Source organism: Vigna unguiculata, chromosome 8, assembly GCF_004118075.2.
Source record: "Vigna unguiculata cultivar IT97K-499-35 chromosome 8, ASM411807v1, whole genome shotgun sequence".
Taxonomy (NCBI): Eukaryota; Viridiplantae; Streptophyta; class Magnoliopsida; order Fabales; family Fabaceae; genus Vigna; species Vigna unguiculata.
This window is the reverse complement of record NC_040286.1, coordinates 37,827,372-37,844,602: the sequence shown is the minus strand read 5'-3', so window position 1 is coordinate 37,844,602 and position 17,231 is coordinate 37,827,372. Positions and strand designations below refer to the sequence as shown.

Here is a 17,231-nt window from a genome sequence, read left to right as displayed (position 1 = left end):
ACTGAGGCTTTTACAATGTAAAATAAAAAATAAAAAATCATGAATGGAACAACCTTATGATTTAAAATATACCACCAATGTGTACGAACTAGTATTAATAAACTATGTTATCTTATATTTTGATTGCAACTTCCAAAAAAACTACCTCGTATAAGTTTATCTTAGTAAATACGTTACCAATTATAGGATTTCTTTAGTACACAAGACTTTCATAGAATTTTATAGTTTATCTTTCGAAATATGAAGGCGAGTTTGATTTTTTATTTTATTTTTTTAAAAATACTTTCCTTTCATTATTCTTTCAACTAATTAACTCCCCAAACTCTTTTGTTTCTAGTGACCTTCAAATCTATTATACCTTATCCTCTAAAATATAACTGGTTTCCATTTTGTGGCTATAAAGTGCATATATATATATTTTTTTATCATAAGTTAAAGTAAATAAATTTTTTCATTGAAAATTCTACTTACACTTTAGATTTATTATTACTCAAACTGTAGTTCACTATCTTTATATAACAATTGAAATTGTGGATATTGGGAAAAGTCATCATACAAATTATTTCTTACGTTTTTTTAACGCAAATAAAATTAAGATATCAATGTGATGTGCAACTTTGTTGGATAGAGTATTTATTATCATGTAAAAAAAGCTATAGTTAATAATCATTTAACATTAAGGTTAACATTAAGGTTAAATATGTTTTTGGTCATACGATTTTAGTAAAAATTGAAATTAGTTTCTATTGAAAATCTTAGACCAATATAGTCCCTCAACTCTGTAAATGAATGAATTTAGTCCTTTTAACCAAATTTTATTACATTTATTTGACGTTTCAAATATATTTCATTATAGTATTTCATATGGTTTACACCGTTTGGGACATGTTTACTTCAATGTTAGCCAATAAACGCGTTTGAAACATCAAATAAACTTAAAAAGAAATAGTTTAAAGGACTAAATCCATATATTTTTAAAAATAAAAGACTAAATTGCTATAAGATTTTAAAGAATGACTAATTCTAATTTTCAATAAAAATTGAAAGACTAAAAACATATTTAATCTTAAGACCGTAGTAATTGGAGAAGAATATTTGGGTTTAAATTTATGAACTGTGTACAGAAAGATCGGCCCACAGGAGTATGGACTTTCAATTTTAGGCCTTTTTTTAGGATGCAGATTTTCTTAGCCCAATTTGGACAATACACTGTAGGCTGTGTAGTTGCAGAATACGCATCATTAAGGTTAAAGAAACTGAGGCGATTTAGGATATGTAACGTGCTTAACGCTCAGAGTTTATTGAACTGATTGATTAGGGTTACGTAATTATAGAGGGACATGACTATGTTTTAGTTTTTCAATATACTAACATATTTAGCAAACCATTATTAAATGCATTTCTCATAAATAAGAATTTCTTTGCCACCCAATTATCTATAATTGTTGTACCATCTTGAGTAGTACATTTGGGATAAAAGACTAACACAACTGATAAAATAAATAAAATTAGGGCATGTTTATTGGGAAAGTTACAAAAAAGAATGCTCTTTGTCTTTGTCTCTTTAAGTCAATACAAAAGAATATTTTAGTACAAACAAGAATTCAGCAACTACAACATATATATGAATTTCTTAAGTCAATAGGATAAAAATAAGAATATATTTGACTAAATGCAGAAGAGTCACTATTGCAGAAGCAACCTGGGCAGATTGGCATCATGTTCAAGCCCATTCCTTCCTAATATCAAAAGTATAGTTGATCTCCAAGTAGCATTTGTTGTCATCATCAAGAAACTGCAAAAGGAAAATATCATAACATAATATTGTATCAAGAAACTTGCAGCGAAACATATGAAGTGTGTGTTTGGTTCTGCGTGTCAAATTGATGTAGAATTGATTTTTTAACGCATAATCAATACGCTTTTGGTGTCAAAATCAATTAAAAGACAAAAAAGTTACATTGAATGAGAAACAACTAATTCTTCAATTCTCCGATGCTGAACATATCTTAAATTTTGACAACTTTTTCTTACAACTTGAGGTGGCATATTTTAAGTGACTTTTCATTTTTCCATGTTCTCATTTTCTATAGTACAGGAGGAAAATCACTTAGAAGATGCCACGTCAGATTGTAAGAAAAAATTGTCAAAATATCATTATCCAGGATTAAATATTACCTTTGATTTTGCAGAATATGATCCTCTTGCAAATAGTCCAGAGGGTGTGGTTTCTTCAGGCATCTCATGTGTGTAAGGCTCTTGTTGAGGGCTGAAAGTTCCAAGCATCTCCTTTGTGCTATCCACTGAAACCAGAATCATTCTGAGCTTTTCATGCCACAAGTTTCAACAAGAACAATGAATCAGACAAAAAAATAATCATTACCCTTCACACCAGTCTTCCAAACAGTGTTGGTGTATTTTAAGCCAGACACGATATTATTGTTCACCTGAAAGGTGAATTTCAATCGATATTGACTACCTTCCTTTAGAGTGAACCATAAACCCTTTGGATTCCCATCTTCAGGAATGGGAAGAACAATGTCATCTCTATCAGGAGAGACAATAGACAAGCTAGAAATTTTCACTTCAGGGTCCAAAATTTCTGGAAACAAATACAAAGTTATAATCGATTTAAACACCTCAAAAAACTTATATACCATGTTCCAGACTTTTATCACAGTTATTTCGAATATGGATACGGATACAGGCATCAGAACAAGTCTAGTATCTAAAATGTTGATTATAATGTATTTACATCGTGAAAACTGTCTATTAACAATGCGAAATGCTGATTCTTAAACACAAGCTATAATTAAGAGATAAAGAAACCTGCAACATTGTTCACATCTACACTTCCGAGGAGTTGTTCCTTCCATCTCCTTAAACTTTCATCATCCTATGTACGTCAACCCCAGAAACCAACCAAAGAAAGAGAATTAACTGATAAAGAAAACACAGGAAACATACGATGTTATTTTGGAATGTTGAATTTGAGTTGAAAGATAGAAACCTTATCTTTCTCGAGGTGTTCTTTAAGAGTGCACTGAGGACCCAATTGAATCTTGGATCCTTCCTCTTCCTCTTCTTCGGTTCCATAGATCGAAGCCTCACTCACTTGCCTGCTAACGGGCTCACCTTCATTTTTATGAGTTTCGTTTTCATGATCTTTTGCCTCGCTGTGCTCGCCAGTTTCTTTGTTTTCATCGAACCCCATGTTCTTGGAACTTGATACAGCTCCAACAGGGAAGGTGGTTAACTCATCAACCGTCACAAAGAACAAGAATAGTAATGGGATAAACAAAATGAAGACTATGATGCAATTCAACGATGCGAAAGTGTTTTGAAGGGATTAGTGGAGCTGGAAAAAACAATTATAGCTTGTGTCTCCCAAAACCCAAAAATGATCATTAACTATAAGCAAAAAAGGAAAGAGACGACAAAGGAAAAATGACATATTTGTCTGGTAGCGTGTTTTTTTGTGGTCAGATGGTCAATATTTGAGGATGAAAGAGAATTTTATGGGTAATTTTAGGAAATGGTCGCGTGGTGATCCGAAATCTTTGTTAACGGTAATATTTAGATATTGACTTTTTGATGAGGGGGCACAAAATGTTTTCTTCAAAATTAATTTCAATTTTGTATTTTGTTTTTTGGATTAAGAAAATTATCTTACTATTTTTTGATAAACAAACATCACTTTAAAAATGTTTTCTTCTGAATAATTTGCATTGCTATTCTTTGTATGGTGATTTTATATTATGGATATTGATTGAGGGATACTGGGCTTATCCAAAAATTAAGATTTTTTCTTCTATCCACACCCCTGTTTTTACACTGCCCCATTTTTGTATACGAAAATATCCTTCATGAAAATGTGTTCTGTCATATAATGTTCTGATACATTATAAACAATTCTTTATAATGCGATTCTCTTTACCGTGGAAAAAATGGAGTGTAGAGATACCTTACATAACTAGTTTTAATAATATATTAGAATAAAACTACATCTAGTATCTGTAAAACTTATGCAAAAGTAGGAAGTTATAAAAAAATTCATAATGAGGAGTTTGCAGAATAAAATTGGAGTGTAAAGATGATTACGTTTCAAAAAATTGCTTCTGCACTGCAAATTCAGTTTCCACTAAATTTGCAAAAAGTAAAAGATAACGATGAAATTAAACATTAATGAATGATCTAATAACAATTTTATAACCGACAAAATAATAGATTTAACAAATCACGGATCTCCTTAAATTTAACTTGATTCCAAAAATCTAACTTGTAAAATGGGATTTTCATATGCTCATTTTAAATTTGTAATCAATTCGAAATCTCCAACAATTATTATCAAAAACACTAAAATGTACTTTCTTATTACACCATATTGCACCATGTTCCATTTCCACTACAACTATTGTTGTTACAGTGTCTTCTTCCTTATTTTATCTTGGATTTCTATTTAATATTTGAGAGGGAGGAAAGAGATGAAAAGAATAAATCATTGAATTTTGTGAAAAACTTTCTTAAAAAGATATTTCTTATACTTTAGAAAGGTTGTTTTGAAAAGTTTAGCTCAAAAAGTTTCTTAAAAAAAAGCATCTTGTATATTTTGAAAATCTCGATAAAGAAATTTTGTTCCAAAAATTTGACAGTACGTCATCAATTTATTGGGTCTTAAATAAGAAAAAGAATTTTTTTTTTTCTTTATGATTTGTTAGTTCATTATAAAATTTAAAACAATGTAACTCTTTGCATTAAGTTTTCAAGAATAAGAAGAAAAAAACTAGTGAATCTTATATATATATATATATTGCTGGAGGGAAACAAACTTATAAATAACGGGGGTGCAATTAGAAATTATGAACACCAAATTAAAGTGGAATCAGTTACGAAAAAGACTCAAATGTTGTAGAGAAATTAACTGGTATTAATAGAAATACCTACCCATTTTACTTATACACATCCTTTTCAACTTTAGTTTGGAAGTTTGGAATCAACCATCGCCATAGCAACTCATCTAGCACACCTTTGAAGGAGTGTATTTTATTAAACTCTTAAACTATATTAACAGAAGTAAAAGTTATATTTTTTTTTTCTGAGGGTAAAATATGAAATGACAACTAAAAATTAAAGGTTAAATATTTTTTTATCCTTTAACTTTCAGAGAATTTTGGAATTATTTCATTTTGAAATTTTAGACCAATTTAGTAATTCATCTTTCGAGATACGTGGATTTAGTCCTTTTAATCAAATTTTACTAGATTTATTTGATGTTTCGTACGCATTTCAAGATTGTAGTTGAGTTGTTTATATTGTTTGATATATTTTTGTTTTAATATTAAATCAAATACTATTATGAAACGCGCTTGAAATGTCAAATAAATTTAACAAAATTTGATTAAAAGGACTCAATACACGCATTTCGAAAGACAAAAGACTAAATTGGTCTAAAATTTTAAAATAAACTAATTCCAAAATTAACTGAAAGTTAAGAATCAAAAACATATTTAATCCAAAAATTAATTTCTTCTTTGACGGAGTCACGGATTTATTCGTAATGTTTGAATAGGGCATTGTTACAGCTATTCATGCCTTGGACAAACACATTTGGCAATAACTTTTTTCATGTGTCTGTTTCCAGATTTACAGCTATAAGATTTACTGTTATGTGTGTGGTTGTTAGGTAAATAATTCCAATCTCAAAGATGATGTGATGCACAAATTTTAATTCCTAGGCCTAATCATTCTATTTTGGAGCCACTACCAACCACAATTTTTATAACTCTTTATGACCAGTTTTTCCCACAATTTCTAAATTTTGTTTGAAAGGAACAGAAACAAAGAGAAAAATCCCTAAAAAAAATTTATACACCATTTGAGGAGTTTATACAAAATTAACGGACACATTTTTTTACCCATACATAATAGCTCAATAGGGCAATACGAAACACAACAGAACATGTCAATGGTGGCATCATTCATAAACTTTGATTTTACAAATGTAGTCTCATCTCATCACATCAAAATCAAAAGGAGGAGAGTGGTCGGTGTGTGATTTCCACGTGTCACGAAGCGATTGGTGGAAAATACGGTACCAGATGTGAATCTCCTGGCAGGGCCTACAGAGATGGGCCCACTAAGATGGACCCGATGGCCCACCAGCCGACCAAGGCCCACATTGTTTAGGTGAACGACGGTTTGTTGCTTTACCTACGTCAGGGTCTGATCTGGAACCATCCTCCATTTATTTATTTTATTTGTTTGTTTGGGATCCATCACCGCGGAACATTTCATTTCACTGCTTCCAAAATTATTTCTAGTATACTCACAAATTTCTAACAATTCTTTTCTGTTATCTATCTTTTTCATTCAATAATGCATTTTTTTTTCTTAATTAATTATAAGAATCAATCTTACACATTAGAGTACTCATATATCCTGTCATGAAAATTATGAGTAATGAATTTATTAGAAATTTAAGTGTGAGACTAAATCTCATCTCACATGGAGTAACCCATTATTATTTTAAGATTTTTGATTGATAATGATGTTAATTTCTGATATAATTACAGGACTCATCGGTGTGTTTTCCGCGACGAAACTATGCATAAGAATGACAGATTTAGCTTACTGCTAAACCAGTTAGCAGAAGCATTTGTTAAGTTATGATCATTTTACCACAAAATTGTGTGAGTTTGATAGTTCCGACTGCACAAAGCACAGAAACTTAGAAGCAAAAGAATGATGATCTCAATGAAAATGGTGCTCCATTATTCAGACTGGTAGTAGAGAGATCCGAAACAAGCATTATAAAATAATAATATAACCTCATCTCTAAGCCTTTGTCACCATTATTGCCAAACATGCTTATGAACATTCAGTGATGGAGGGGTCAAATCCCAAGATTCTTCAACCGTCCCCACCTCTCTTTTTCTTTCATTAACAACACCCTTTTAACTCTATTTAATCCACTCTCAATGCTCATTTCTTTTCATCAAAACCTTAGTAGCCTTCTACATCACTCTCAACTTTGCTCCTCTTCATTCACTTGCATATTCTTTGCTATTCCAATGGCCACTGTTGAGGTAACTCCATTCAATCCTCTCTATTCTACTCTAATTCACTTCGTTCGTCACTTCAGAACCTGAATTTTTTTTAACTAGATCATGTTGTTTTGGCATTACTTTATTAATCTATATTATTCTAGCAGCTTTGTAAATACATTAACCAATTGTTACGAAGTAAATAAGAGCAAGAAGTGTTGAAACTGCACTTCCATGACCTTATTAAAGTTAGGATTTTGGTAAGCAAACTATGAATTTTCATCTGAATGGAATTGGAATTTTTAGGTTGTATCAGCTAACGTTGCCCTCCCAGAGGACAAGATAGAGGCACCATTGAAGGGTGACGAGGTAAAGAAAGAAGAAATAGTTGCAACACCAACACAAGCACCAGAGCCTGTCACCGAGGAAACCAACGAGGAAACTACCGAAGTCCCAGAAGAAAAGCCCTCGGTTGAAGTTGAGACAAAAGAAGTGGCAGAAGAAGAGGTTGTGTCGGAGACGGTGACAGAAGAGCCAAGAGTTGAGAAGACGGAGGAGGAAACTCCAAAGGAAGAAGCTGAGACAGAAGAAGCAAAAGAAAATGCTGACCCTGATGAGGTGAAAACAGCAGAAGCGACAGAGAGCAAGGAAGAAGATGATGGTGTGGCGAAGGAAGAAGAGAAAAGTGAGGAGGAGAGGGTTGAGACAGAAGGGTCGGATGAAAAGAAAGAGGAGGAAGCGATCGCAGAAGGTGAGAAGAGTGAGGAGGTGGCAGTGACAGAGGCTCCGACAGAGAAGACTGAGTAATGAAAATGTGTCATGTGTTGTTGTTGTTGCATGTGTTCTGTTTTGTTTGCTTAGTGGTCTAATAAAAGGTGTAGCTACATAGGATCATGAAGTCTGTTATGTTCTTTCTGTCACTCTGCATGCAGGATAACTTTGTTTCATCAAATAAATACTTAGATTATTGCTATCTTATATTATATGTTTTGGCAATCGAGTGTTTCGCGTAGTAAAAATTTGATTGATGAAAGATTTGTCACAAATAAGATCTTGCACGAGGAAATTTAAGGATTAATCAGTGGGATTACATCCGGTTTTATTTGGATATGTGGATTTGGTATTCGTTTTTAAAAAAGAATGTGAATTAAGTCTTAATTTTTTTAAAATATGTTTTCATTGGGTCCATTTTAAAAAAAATTTATTAATATCGTTAATGATATTAATATTTAAAATGACTTACAAAATTAGGTATTGGTATTTATATTAAAATTTAGTGATAAAAATCATAAATAAAATTAATTACGTAAAGTTTGAGACTCGATTAATACTTTTTAAAAATATTATACTAAACTAAGACATCTGAATAAAAATAAATATAAATATCATCTTAGTTATCTGACTAATTAAACCTAAAATAAGAAAGTGTATGTAAAATCAATTTCTTCACTCTATGGTGGGTTGTCATAGGCTACCAACTAAGCTGTGTATTAATCAGCTGTGCCATCAACATGGTATTTCAATATAAAAAATCATCTATGCAGTGTTCACCTTTTGCTAGAAAGATTAAAAACCAAGTTTTCGTTATCTTTCAAAGTCTTAATTTCTTGCGATATATTTCTCTATTCAAAATATAAAGGTGCTTAATAATAAAATTAATATACCTTTATACGAATTTTAGCGTTAAAAAAAATAAAGTGACAAATATTCTTACCACTGAAGTATTTTTTAAGTAAAAAGGCAAAAGTGTAAAACTAAAATTATAAATAATTTTATATAGTTAATTTAAATAAATAAAAGTATAATTGAAGTTATTTATTTTTAGAAAAAGAATAAATTACAGTGATATTTGGACATGCAATTTGAGGCAGAGCGGATAGAATTGAATTGAGCACTTGTGTCTATAATCCATGTAGATTTTGGCTTTGGTTGTTATTGTTCGAGAAAAATGGCATCGTTGTTTTCGAACTCACCAATGGTAGTAAGAAGCAGAGATGAAGTGTATGTAGCTGCAATGCCTCTGAGGGCTACAAAGGGACCACCCCAGTTGCTTATGTCTGCTGCTTACTCCCTCAATTTCTGGGATTTCCAGCATTTCATGGTCATCATCAAACCCTATTCACCTTCTCAGGTCAATTTCCTTTCTTTCGCATAACCCTTCAATTTCCTTTGTGTAATTTAATTTACTGCTTATTGGGAATAGAAATGTTGCCTTATTTTTTGTTTCAGCAATTTCGTTTTTTTCTTCTTTATTCATCATGCTTGAGTTCTAATCTGATCATAATGATAATGCTTTTTCAGGTTCTGGTTTTTGATTTTCAGCCCAAAGATCCTGAAGATATATATGTGGCAATAGCGGCTTTGTATGGTAGAGCAGTGCCAGGTAAGAGAAGAAGATGAGTATATAAACTAATTGGCAGAAATTATCTTGTATTAGTTTATACAGAAGCTTATTTTTAATTTCTGCTTACACTGATTTTAGTTTATGCAGAGTCTTCTATTTTTATGCTAAGTGTTAACACAACATATTGGATTTAAAAGTTTATATGGAACTTTCAATTGTGCCCTTTTTGTGTTTTTGCTGTTGTACTAGATTGTGATTGCAGTTGGTCAATCATATAAAAGAAAATCACAATCTGAATATCTTAAAACGATGAAAGACGTTGTTGTCTGTGGATGTTGCAAATGCTTTGCTTCAGCATATGAACTTTTATGTTATTTATATAGTTTCCTTGTAGCAGAGCCTCTGTTACCATTAGTGAAAGCATATGATGAAATCTTCTCCCATAGCATGCCAGAGGAAAATTTTCCTTGTGCTGTTGTTATTGTGGGTGCTTCAGCATCAAGAATTTGATTCTTGGTGCACGAGCTTCAGCATCAAAAATCTGATTCCTGATCCATTTAGTTCTTCTAAGATGACATTATGATGTCAACCTTTTGTCACAGAAAACTTGACCATTTTGGGCTGATTTATTTGTGACAGCTATTTGAACTTTCTGATTGGACTTTATCTCCATAAAATGTTAGTTATTTTTCCTTAGAATCATGAACTTTTTTCATATTCCTAGGAACTGTTCTTGTGAGGAAGTTACAGAAGTTACCAAGAAACAAATGCTGGCTTGTTGGATATTCAAGTGAGGATGCAGTGGAAATAGCAGGAGAATTCAACAAAAAATGGGAAACAAATTTGAGAATTGGCCTACACGATTGTCGCAATTATACCAACAGTAAGAATTTATTCAGTGATGATGCTTATGTTGTATGTGCCCTTTTGTGGAAAGAACTTTTAGGTCCCCTTTCCTGCATGCTTATATATTTACTACTTCATTTTATCTATCTTGGAAATCATTAATTATTGATATCTAGCATCACAATTCAATCTGCTCTAATTTTCCATTGCGCTTTGAAATTGTGTTAAACTTAGATGATCGATTTAGAAATCCTATCATGCAGTATTTGATTTCACTCTTCTTTACTATATTATTGGTTATGAGGTATTGAATCTTTGTGGTGAATTCAAAGGTTTGGTTAAGGAACTCACTGGCGAAAAAGATGTGCTGGAACGTCTGAGAAAAATTGGTGGTTAGAGGGAATTCACTGTTGAATTCTTTATCTGCCATCACAGGATCATGCTTTCAACTTCTTTTATCACTTTCATCGCTTCACTCTCATGAGAACTGGCTAAACATCATTGCCTTCAAGGGTTTCTGAAGAAACGAAACCTCTAATTGGTTATATATTCTTCTGTAGATAAATAGAGGTCTCTGCTAAATAAACCTAACAGTGGTGATAGATTATCAAAACTATCACGTTGTGGTTGTTGTATACTTCAATATACTATACCAGTGAATGCCAATATTTATCTTAAACTTCATTTTGTAGAATGAACTAAATCTACACTTGAATTTTAAAATAATGTTAGAGCTTATACAAACGATTATTATTATTATTATACTTAGTCGAACATCGTAATCAAGTTGCAATCAAATTATCTGTAAACATCTTTTCTACTTTATGTTTGGTATGTTCAATCTTACACATTTGGGATGTATTAAAAATCTCGTATTATCTAAAGCTGTGATGAAGATATACTGTATAAGTGAAGAATAAATATCTTTTTAGATAATTTCTAATAGGAATTGTCCACATAACATTATTTTAATGTGGATTTTATAAATATAAATTGTTTGAAATTAAAAAAATATATTTATTGAAATTGAAAATAATTATTTACACATACTACTTTATACTTGAAATAGTTGAATCCAGGTTCATTAGGTATTTAAAAAAAGATTAAATATGTTATGATCTCTCAAGTTTTAGTGAATTTTGGAATTAGTCCTTCTTCGAAACTTTATACCAATTTAGTCCTTCATCTTTAGAAATACGTGGATTTAGTTTTTTCTTACCAAATTTTGTTAAGTTTATTTGACATTTAAAACACATTTTATGATAATATTTGAGTTAACATTGAAACAAAAATGTGTCAAACAATGTAAATAATTCAAATACTATCATGAAATATGTTTGAAACATTAGATAAACTTAATAAAATTTGGTTAAAAAGACTAAATTCACACATTTTTTAAGATGAATAACTAAATTGGTCAAAAATTTTAAAGAGAGACTAATTCTAAATTTTACTAAAACTTGAAGAAGTAAAAACATATTTAACCCTTAAAAAAATTTTGGGGGTGCCGAAAGAAACTTGGAGGTGCAATAAGAAAGCCCCAACTCAGTTTAATAGTTAGAAGCCGCCGATACTATATTATTAAGTCAACGGATCCTTCTTTTACTTCAATATCTTAATCAAGCACAATTGTATTTGTTACAGATTCTTATGTGTGATTAACTTCTTATAACTTTAATAATGTTTGTATTAATTACAGAAAAATATTCAGGATCGATAAAGTGGTTTTATATTTTAACATGTACTTTATAATATTCAAATTCCATTTAAAACAATTAATCTCCAGATGGAATAAAAAACCATTCACAACTTGTAAAGAAAATCAAAACTATGAAATGAAAAATGAAATTTGAATTCAAGTTTGCCAAACTTGCATCATTTTCTTGTTGTCACTTTCAGTCTTTTAAATGACATCATTTTTCTTTTACTTTAATTTTATGGTGAGCACAAATGGAGAAGATGGTAAAATGAGTTAGTCTAATTTGTTTCGATTTAGATCGATTTTAGTTTTAATTAATCTAACAACTAAGTAAAATTTTGTTGGGAATAGTCCAAGTGTGAGTCAAAGTCTCACATTGAATAAAATAGACAAAGTTAAACACTATATAAAAATAAAGATCCATAACACTATTGTCTTAAGATTCTGGGGTTAAAGTGGTATTAAATGCCTTATATATATATAATCATATGAAACTAATATAAAACGATTATAAAATATATAATCCAACGGTGGTATCAGAGCCGAATATGATTATAAAATATATAATCCAACGGTGGTATCAGAGCCGAATATAACCCAACAAACTCTTATATAGAGAAATTTAAAAATGAAATTAATAGTCATTTAAAAAATAAGAATATAGTTTATTCTTATACAATTTAAAAATATATATGTCTACGAAAATAAGAAATCTTTTTATATATAATAATAATAATAATTATTACTATTATTTCTTTTGTACGTGTAACATGAACATAAAAAGTTGTGTTTTAGTCTTATTTTAGTATAGTCATTACACTTAAGCACACCGATATTTAAATAATCAATCATTCTTCTAAATACACCCCCATGAGGGGCCACCTCTAAAAATTTAAACAGAGCGAGTTGGTGTAGTTTACAATGAATTATTATCACGTTCCTGTCAAGAAAAAAAAACATTGTCCTTCTCTATATTTAATATTTAAATAATTTTCATTCTAATTAGGTAGGTAATCGAGTAGATACACTTTTTAAATATAAAAATATATTAAGTTTTAACTTTTAAGGCAAACCAACAAATTTCAATGTCAATTCGTAACTGAATAATAATATAAAAATATATACATATATACACTTCTCATAAATATTGTATAAAATTAATATTTGAAGATATTAATTATGTAAATGAAAATTTTATTTTACATATGAAATTTTAATTGATATTGTAAAAAATGTACGAATACAAGAAGAAAAGTCTTAAACGGTGTTTTCTACAAGTTGGAAAGTTAAACGAGACCTAGCTGACTATAATATTAGATGTAACAATACAAAATCTCTCATTATTGTCAATTTTATAGAAAGCATAGATAAAGGTTGACTCATTCAACATAAAATATTAATCCTTATCTTATATATTATTTTCATGCCAAAATGTATTAATAAAAAATATTTTACACATGAATTTTTCAATCCTAAATACTGCAACTCTCAGTGTGAAGAAGATAAAAATATCCAATAAGTGCGTAATCGCAGTCAACAATCGCAACTGGAAAAATTATCATGCAGAATATTTGAAAAGGGAGACCTAGCTACCCACTATTTCAACACAATAATTATAGAATAAAACGATGACGTTTATAGAATGTTAATTAAGTAGAGTTTTTGAAGTTGGTAGCTTAAGTTTTTTATATTTCAAATACGGAAATTCTTTTCCTATGGTTTGTCGTTTGGCACTGAATTATTGAGTTAAATATGTTTTTGATATTTTTACTTTTATGTTAAAATTAGATTTTTTTTTTTAAATTTTTGTCAAATTTAATCTTTTATCTTTAAATATGTGTAGATTTAATATTTTAACCAGATTTTGTTTATTTAATTTTTATTTTTTAAGATTAGAGTCTACCACGGTTAAAAATTACTAGTTTTTGCCTTTGTTTTTTAGCAGTCCAATATCTTCTGTCATCAATTATTTAAAAATGTGTGGTGACAATAGGTGGAATTTTTCTTGCGCAATCATCTTATCATGATACGAAAAACCAAAACATAATATACTCCAAAAGTTTTCATTATTTTTTATTTATTTCACTTTAAAATTTAATAATTTATTTTTATTATGATCATTTTACTTTTAACGTGGATTATTGGTGTCAAGTAATTTTTTCCAAACTAAAATCACTAACATTTTATTGAAAGTAAAAGCAAGTAATACTATATTATTGTATACAAACACGTGAAGGAGATTTTTTCCGAATTACAAAGCATAAAACTTAACTATATTTTTCGAGCCGCCAAAGAAAATCATAAGAAAACAAAAAGGTTAAGAGAATGAGTCAAAGAATGGTGTAGAAAAAGAAAACAAAGCTTCTCTGCATCATCACCCAGCTACCAACAACTAGATTATTTTAGATATAGTGGAAGAAGATGTTACTTTCACTGACCAAATTTGAATGAAGTTTCTGAGAAAGACATATTCATGTTTAATAGCTACAAGAACTTGAAATGAAATTGAAGTTTCCTACAAAAAAAAATGTTTATAAAAGAAGATAAAGAAAAACTTTTGATCCATCCAAATTTAACCAACCAAATTTGATTAAAATAAGAATATGATGGATGGTGGCAGAGCTGAGTATAACCCACCTAACTTCCAATTCAAAGCGTGCCAAAAAATTTGGAGAACACGTAACACTTTTGCAGTATAAAAAGGTCACCACCTTATAGCCAAGTTCATCAGATTACACCAACTAGTGCAGTTCTTGATCAAACTATAGCACTATACTAGTAATCACCACTTCTTATTACAATGGTTGCTGTTGAAATTCCCACACTGGTGCTTCCAAACTCTTCTTCCGAACAGAGGGTGCCAGTGGTTGGAATGGGTTCTGCACCAGATTTCACCTGCAAGAAAGACACAAAGGAAGCAATCATTGAAGCCATAAAACAGGGTTACAGACACTTCGACACTGCTGCTGCTTATGGCTCTGAGCAAGCTCTTGGTGAAGCCTTGAAAGAAGCTGTTGAACTTGGCCTTGTCTCTCGTCAAGATCTTTTTGTCACTTCCAAGCTTTGGGTCACTGACAATCATCCTCATCTTGTTGTTTCGGCCTTGCGCAAATCACTCAGGTGATCATTACTTTATCTTTTATTTCTTATATTTATCTCTTATCTTTTATCTTTTTATCTCTTATATTATATGATATCTGATACATAATTTTACCAACACTAACTTGTTTTTTGTGTTCAGAACTCTTCAATTGGAGTATCTTGATCTCTATCTCATTCACTGGCCGATCAGTTCTCAGCCTGGAAAATTCTCATTTCCGATTGAGGTGGAAGATCTTTTGCCTTTTGATGTGAAGGGTGTGTGGGAAGCCATGGAAGAGTGTCAAAAGCTTGGTCTCACACGAGCCATTGGTGTCAGCAACTTTTCCGTGAAGAAACTTCAGAATTTGTTGTCTGTTGCTACCATCCGTCCTGTGGTGAATCAGGTAATAATCAATCTTGTTTTGTATTGTATTGTTCTTTTGTTTACATTTTTGTTGGTGTCAATGGTTAATTCTTGATAAGATTAATGAATATTTATTTGATATTGAACAGGTGGAGATGAATCTTGCATGGCAACAGAAGAAGCTAAGAGAGTTCTGCAATGAAAATGGGATTGTTATAACTGCATTTTCTCCTCTGAGAAAAGGTGCAAGTAAGGGACCAAACGAAGTGATGGAGAATGATATGCTGAAAGAGATTGCAGAGGCTCATGGTAAAACTATAGCTCAGGTTTGTCTCAGATGGTTGTATGAACAAGGAGTCACTTTCGTGCCTAAGAGCTACGATAAGGGAAGGATGAACCAAAATCTTCAGATTTTTGATTGGAAGTTAACTCAAGAAGATCATCACAAAATTAGTGAAATATATCAAAATCGTTTGATCAATGGACCCACCAAACCCCAACTCAATGATCTTTGGGATGATGAAATATAAACTACAACTTGTAGTTTCATAACTCAAATGTTGAATTTTCCTTTTACATTGCAATTTAAACTTCATGTTAGCTTTCTCATTTTGTTTTGTAAAGAAATGAAACTATGGATTCATTTCTAGACAATGTTGCTCTTTTCTCGATTGGATTCTTACTTTGGAAATAATTGGAGAATATTAACATTTATCATATATCTCATCTTTTTTTAAGTCTCATATCGACTTTTGATATAAGACCAATTCACAATATATAAGTGAATGTAATCTTTATCTTATAAGTTGATTTTGTGAAATTGAGTTAGGCTTACAAACCTATTTCTAACATGGTATCAAAATCACTGTTTAAAAATAAAAACCCTCTCCTAGCGAGATTCTTTGGATATTCTATTTTACCCACTATCGAATCGCTAATGGACTACCCACTCATTTTTTGTCAGATTAAATTAGATTTAAAAATTCATTTCTAACCATCTTTAATATTCAAGGGAGAACTAAAATACCATGTGATTTAACTATTACAAGAGTGAAATACTTAGTTCAAAGCAAAACATTTCAAAATCAAAAGTCAATAAAGAGATTAAGTGGTCAACGCAAGGAGTTAATTAAGTCAATAAGGAGACTCAGTGTGTTAAGCACACTTCAACTACAAAATTTTATAAAGGTTAATTAATAATTTCACACTAAATTCTAGCATTTTGTTTCTTTGCCGATAAATATAAAAAAAATAATATTATTACTCACAACTTCACCCTTCAGCCAAACTAAAATACTATACTATGGCTAAGTGGAAAAGCCTATTATAAATAAATTATTAATGAATTAATACTATATTATTACTTTTCAACCAATGAAGTGCCGACTAATATCAACTTGTAAACAGTGACGAGTAAAATAATAATTGACTAATTGATTTTTATTTGATTTAGGAAAATAAAGATTTATATATATATATATATATATATATATATATATATATATATAATATATAATATTCTTTCTTGGTAAAAAGTTATATACTATGATAATAAGTCCTTATTGAAAGAGATCAAAATTGATAAAATACAAGAAGATTGATAATAAGTTGTTCATTTGATGCTAAAGTAATTATATTAATTTTTTCATAATTGTATTTATGATTGACGTAAAATATAATAATTTGTAAATGAATTTAATGCAGGTTAAAGATATTGATCGATATAGACCAAACATTAGAAAAAATGGGCATAAGGTGAAAATTTTTGCTATAAAAAGATTACTACAAAAAATAGTTCCCATAAATCCATAAGTGATTTTCTAAAAGCAAAATAAAGTAAAATATACAACATAC

General features: G+C 30.3%; 4 protein-coding genes across 4 annotated transcripts; 3 read left to right on the top strand and 1 right to left on the bottom strand.

The window, feature by feature from the left end:
- Positions 1-1,517: 1,517 nt before the first annotated feature.
- LOC114195559 (rho GDP-dissociation inhibitor 1) lies at positions 1,518-3,418 on the bottom strand. Its single transcript, XM_028086067.1, has 5 exons — positions 3,011-3,418; positions 2,830-2,896; positions 2,384-2,602; positions 2,179-2,303; positions 1,518-1,795 (listed from the first exon to the last, which is right to left on the bottom strand). Exons 1-5 carry the CDS (start codon positions 3,212-3,214, stop codon positions 1,724-1,726), a joined length of 687 nt encoding a protein of 228 aa, XP_027941868.1. The 5' UTR covers positions 3,215-3,418; the 3' UTR covers positions 1,518-1,723.
- Positions 3,419-6,898: 3,480 nt separating this feature from the next.
- LOC114193189 (fruit protein pKIWI501-like) lies at positions 6,899-8,026 on the top strand. Its single transcript, XM_028082907.1, has 2 exons — positions 6,899-7,085; positions 7,350-8,026. Exons 1-2 carry the CDS (start codon positions 6,978-6,980, stop codon positions 7,848-7,850), a joined length of 609 nt encoding a protein of 202 aa, XP_027938708.1. The 5' UTR covers positions 6,899-6,977; the 3' UTR covers positions 7,851-8,026.
- Positions 8,027-8,896: 870 nt separating this feature from the next.
- Positions 8,897-10,917, top strand: LOC114193812. Its single transcript, XM_028083754.1, has 4 exons — positions 8,897-9,174; positions 9,345-9,426; positions 10,112-10,270; positions 10,566-10,917. The coding sequence occupies exons 1-4, from the start codon at positions 8,992-8,994 to the stop codon at positions 10,628-10,630; spliced, it is 489 nt and encodes a 162-aa protein (XP_027939555.1). The 5' UTR covers positions 8,897-8,991; the 3' UTR covers positions 10,631-10,917.
- Positions 10,918-14,623: 3,706 nt separating this feature from the next.
- Positions 14,624-16,091, top strand: LOC114193329 (NAD(P)H-dependent 6'-deoxychalcone synthase-like). The gene is made up of 3 exons (XM_028083074.1): positions 14,624-15,052; positions 15,174-15,417; positions 15,527-16,091. The coding sequence occupies exons 1-3, from the start codon at positions 14,733-14,735 to the stop codon at positions 15,905-15,907; spliced, it is 945 nt and encodes a 314-aa protein (XP_027938875.1). The 5' UTR covers positions 14,624-14,732; the 3' UTR covers positions 15,908-16,091.
- Positions 16,092-17,231: the final 1,140 nt, after the last annotated feature.

Bases quoted from the DNA above. Each gene is read 5' to 3' on its own strand.
- LOC114195559 (XM_028086067.1), bottom strand. From the start codon at position 3,214: ATGGGGTTCGATGAAAACAAAGAAACTGGCGAGCACAGCGAGGCAAAA. The intron at 2,897-3,010 runs GTTTCTATCTTT...TGACGTACATAG, and splicing joins AACACCTCGAGAAAGATAAG to GATGATGAAAGTTTAAGGAG. The intron at 1,796-2,178 runs GTAATATTTAAT...TTCCTTTTGCAG, and splicing joins CATATTCTGCAAAATCAAAG to TTTCTTGATGATGACAACAA.
- LOC114193189 (XM_028082907.1), top strand. From the start codon at position 6,978: ATGCTCATTTCTTTTCATCAAAACCTTAGTAGCCTTCTACATCACTCT. The intron at 7,086-7,349 runs GTAACTCCATTC...TGGAATTTTTAG, and splicing joins TTCCAATGGCCACTGTTGAG to GTTGTATCAGCTAACGTTGC.
- LOC114193812 (XM_028083754.1), top strand. From the start codon at position 8,992: ATGGCATCGTTGTTTTCGAACTCACCAATGGTAGTAAGAAGCAGAGAT. The intron at 9,427-10,111 runs GTAAGAGAAGAA...TCATATTCCTAG, and splicing joins GTATGGTAGAGCAGTGCCAG to GAACTGTTCTTGTGAGGAAG. The intron at 10,271-10,565 runs GTAAGAATTTAT...GTGAATTCAAAG, and splicing joins TTGTCGCAATTATACCAACA to GTTTGGTTAAGGAACTCACT.
- LOC114193329 (XM_028083074.1), top strand. From the start codon at position 14,733: ATGGTTGCTGTTGAAATTCCCACACTGGTGCTTCCAAACTCTTCTTCC. The intron at 15,053-15,173 runs GTGATCATTACT...TTTTGTGTTCAG, and splicing joins GCCTTGCGCAAATCACTCAG to AACTCTTCAATTGGAGTATC. The intron at 15,418-15,526 runs GTAATAATCAAT...GATATTGAACAG, and splicing joins TCCGTCCTGTGGTGAATCAG to GTGGAGATGAATCTTGCATG.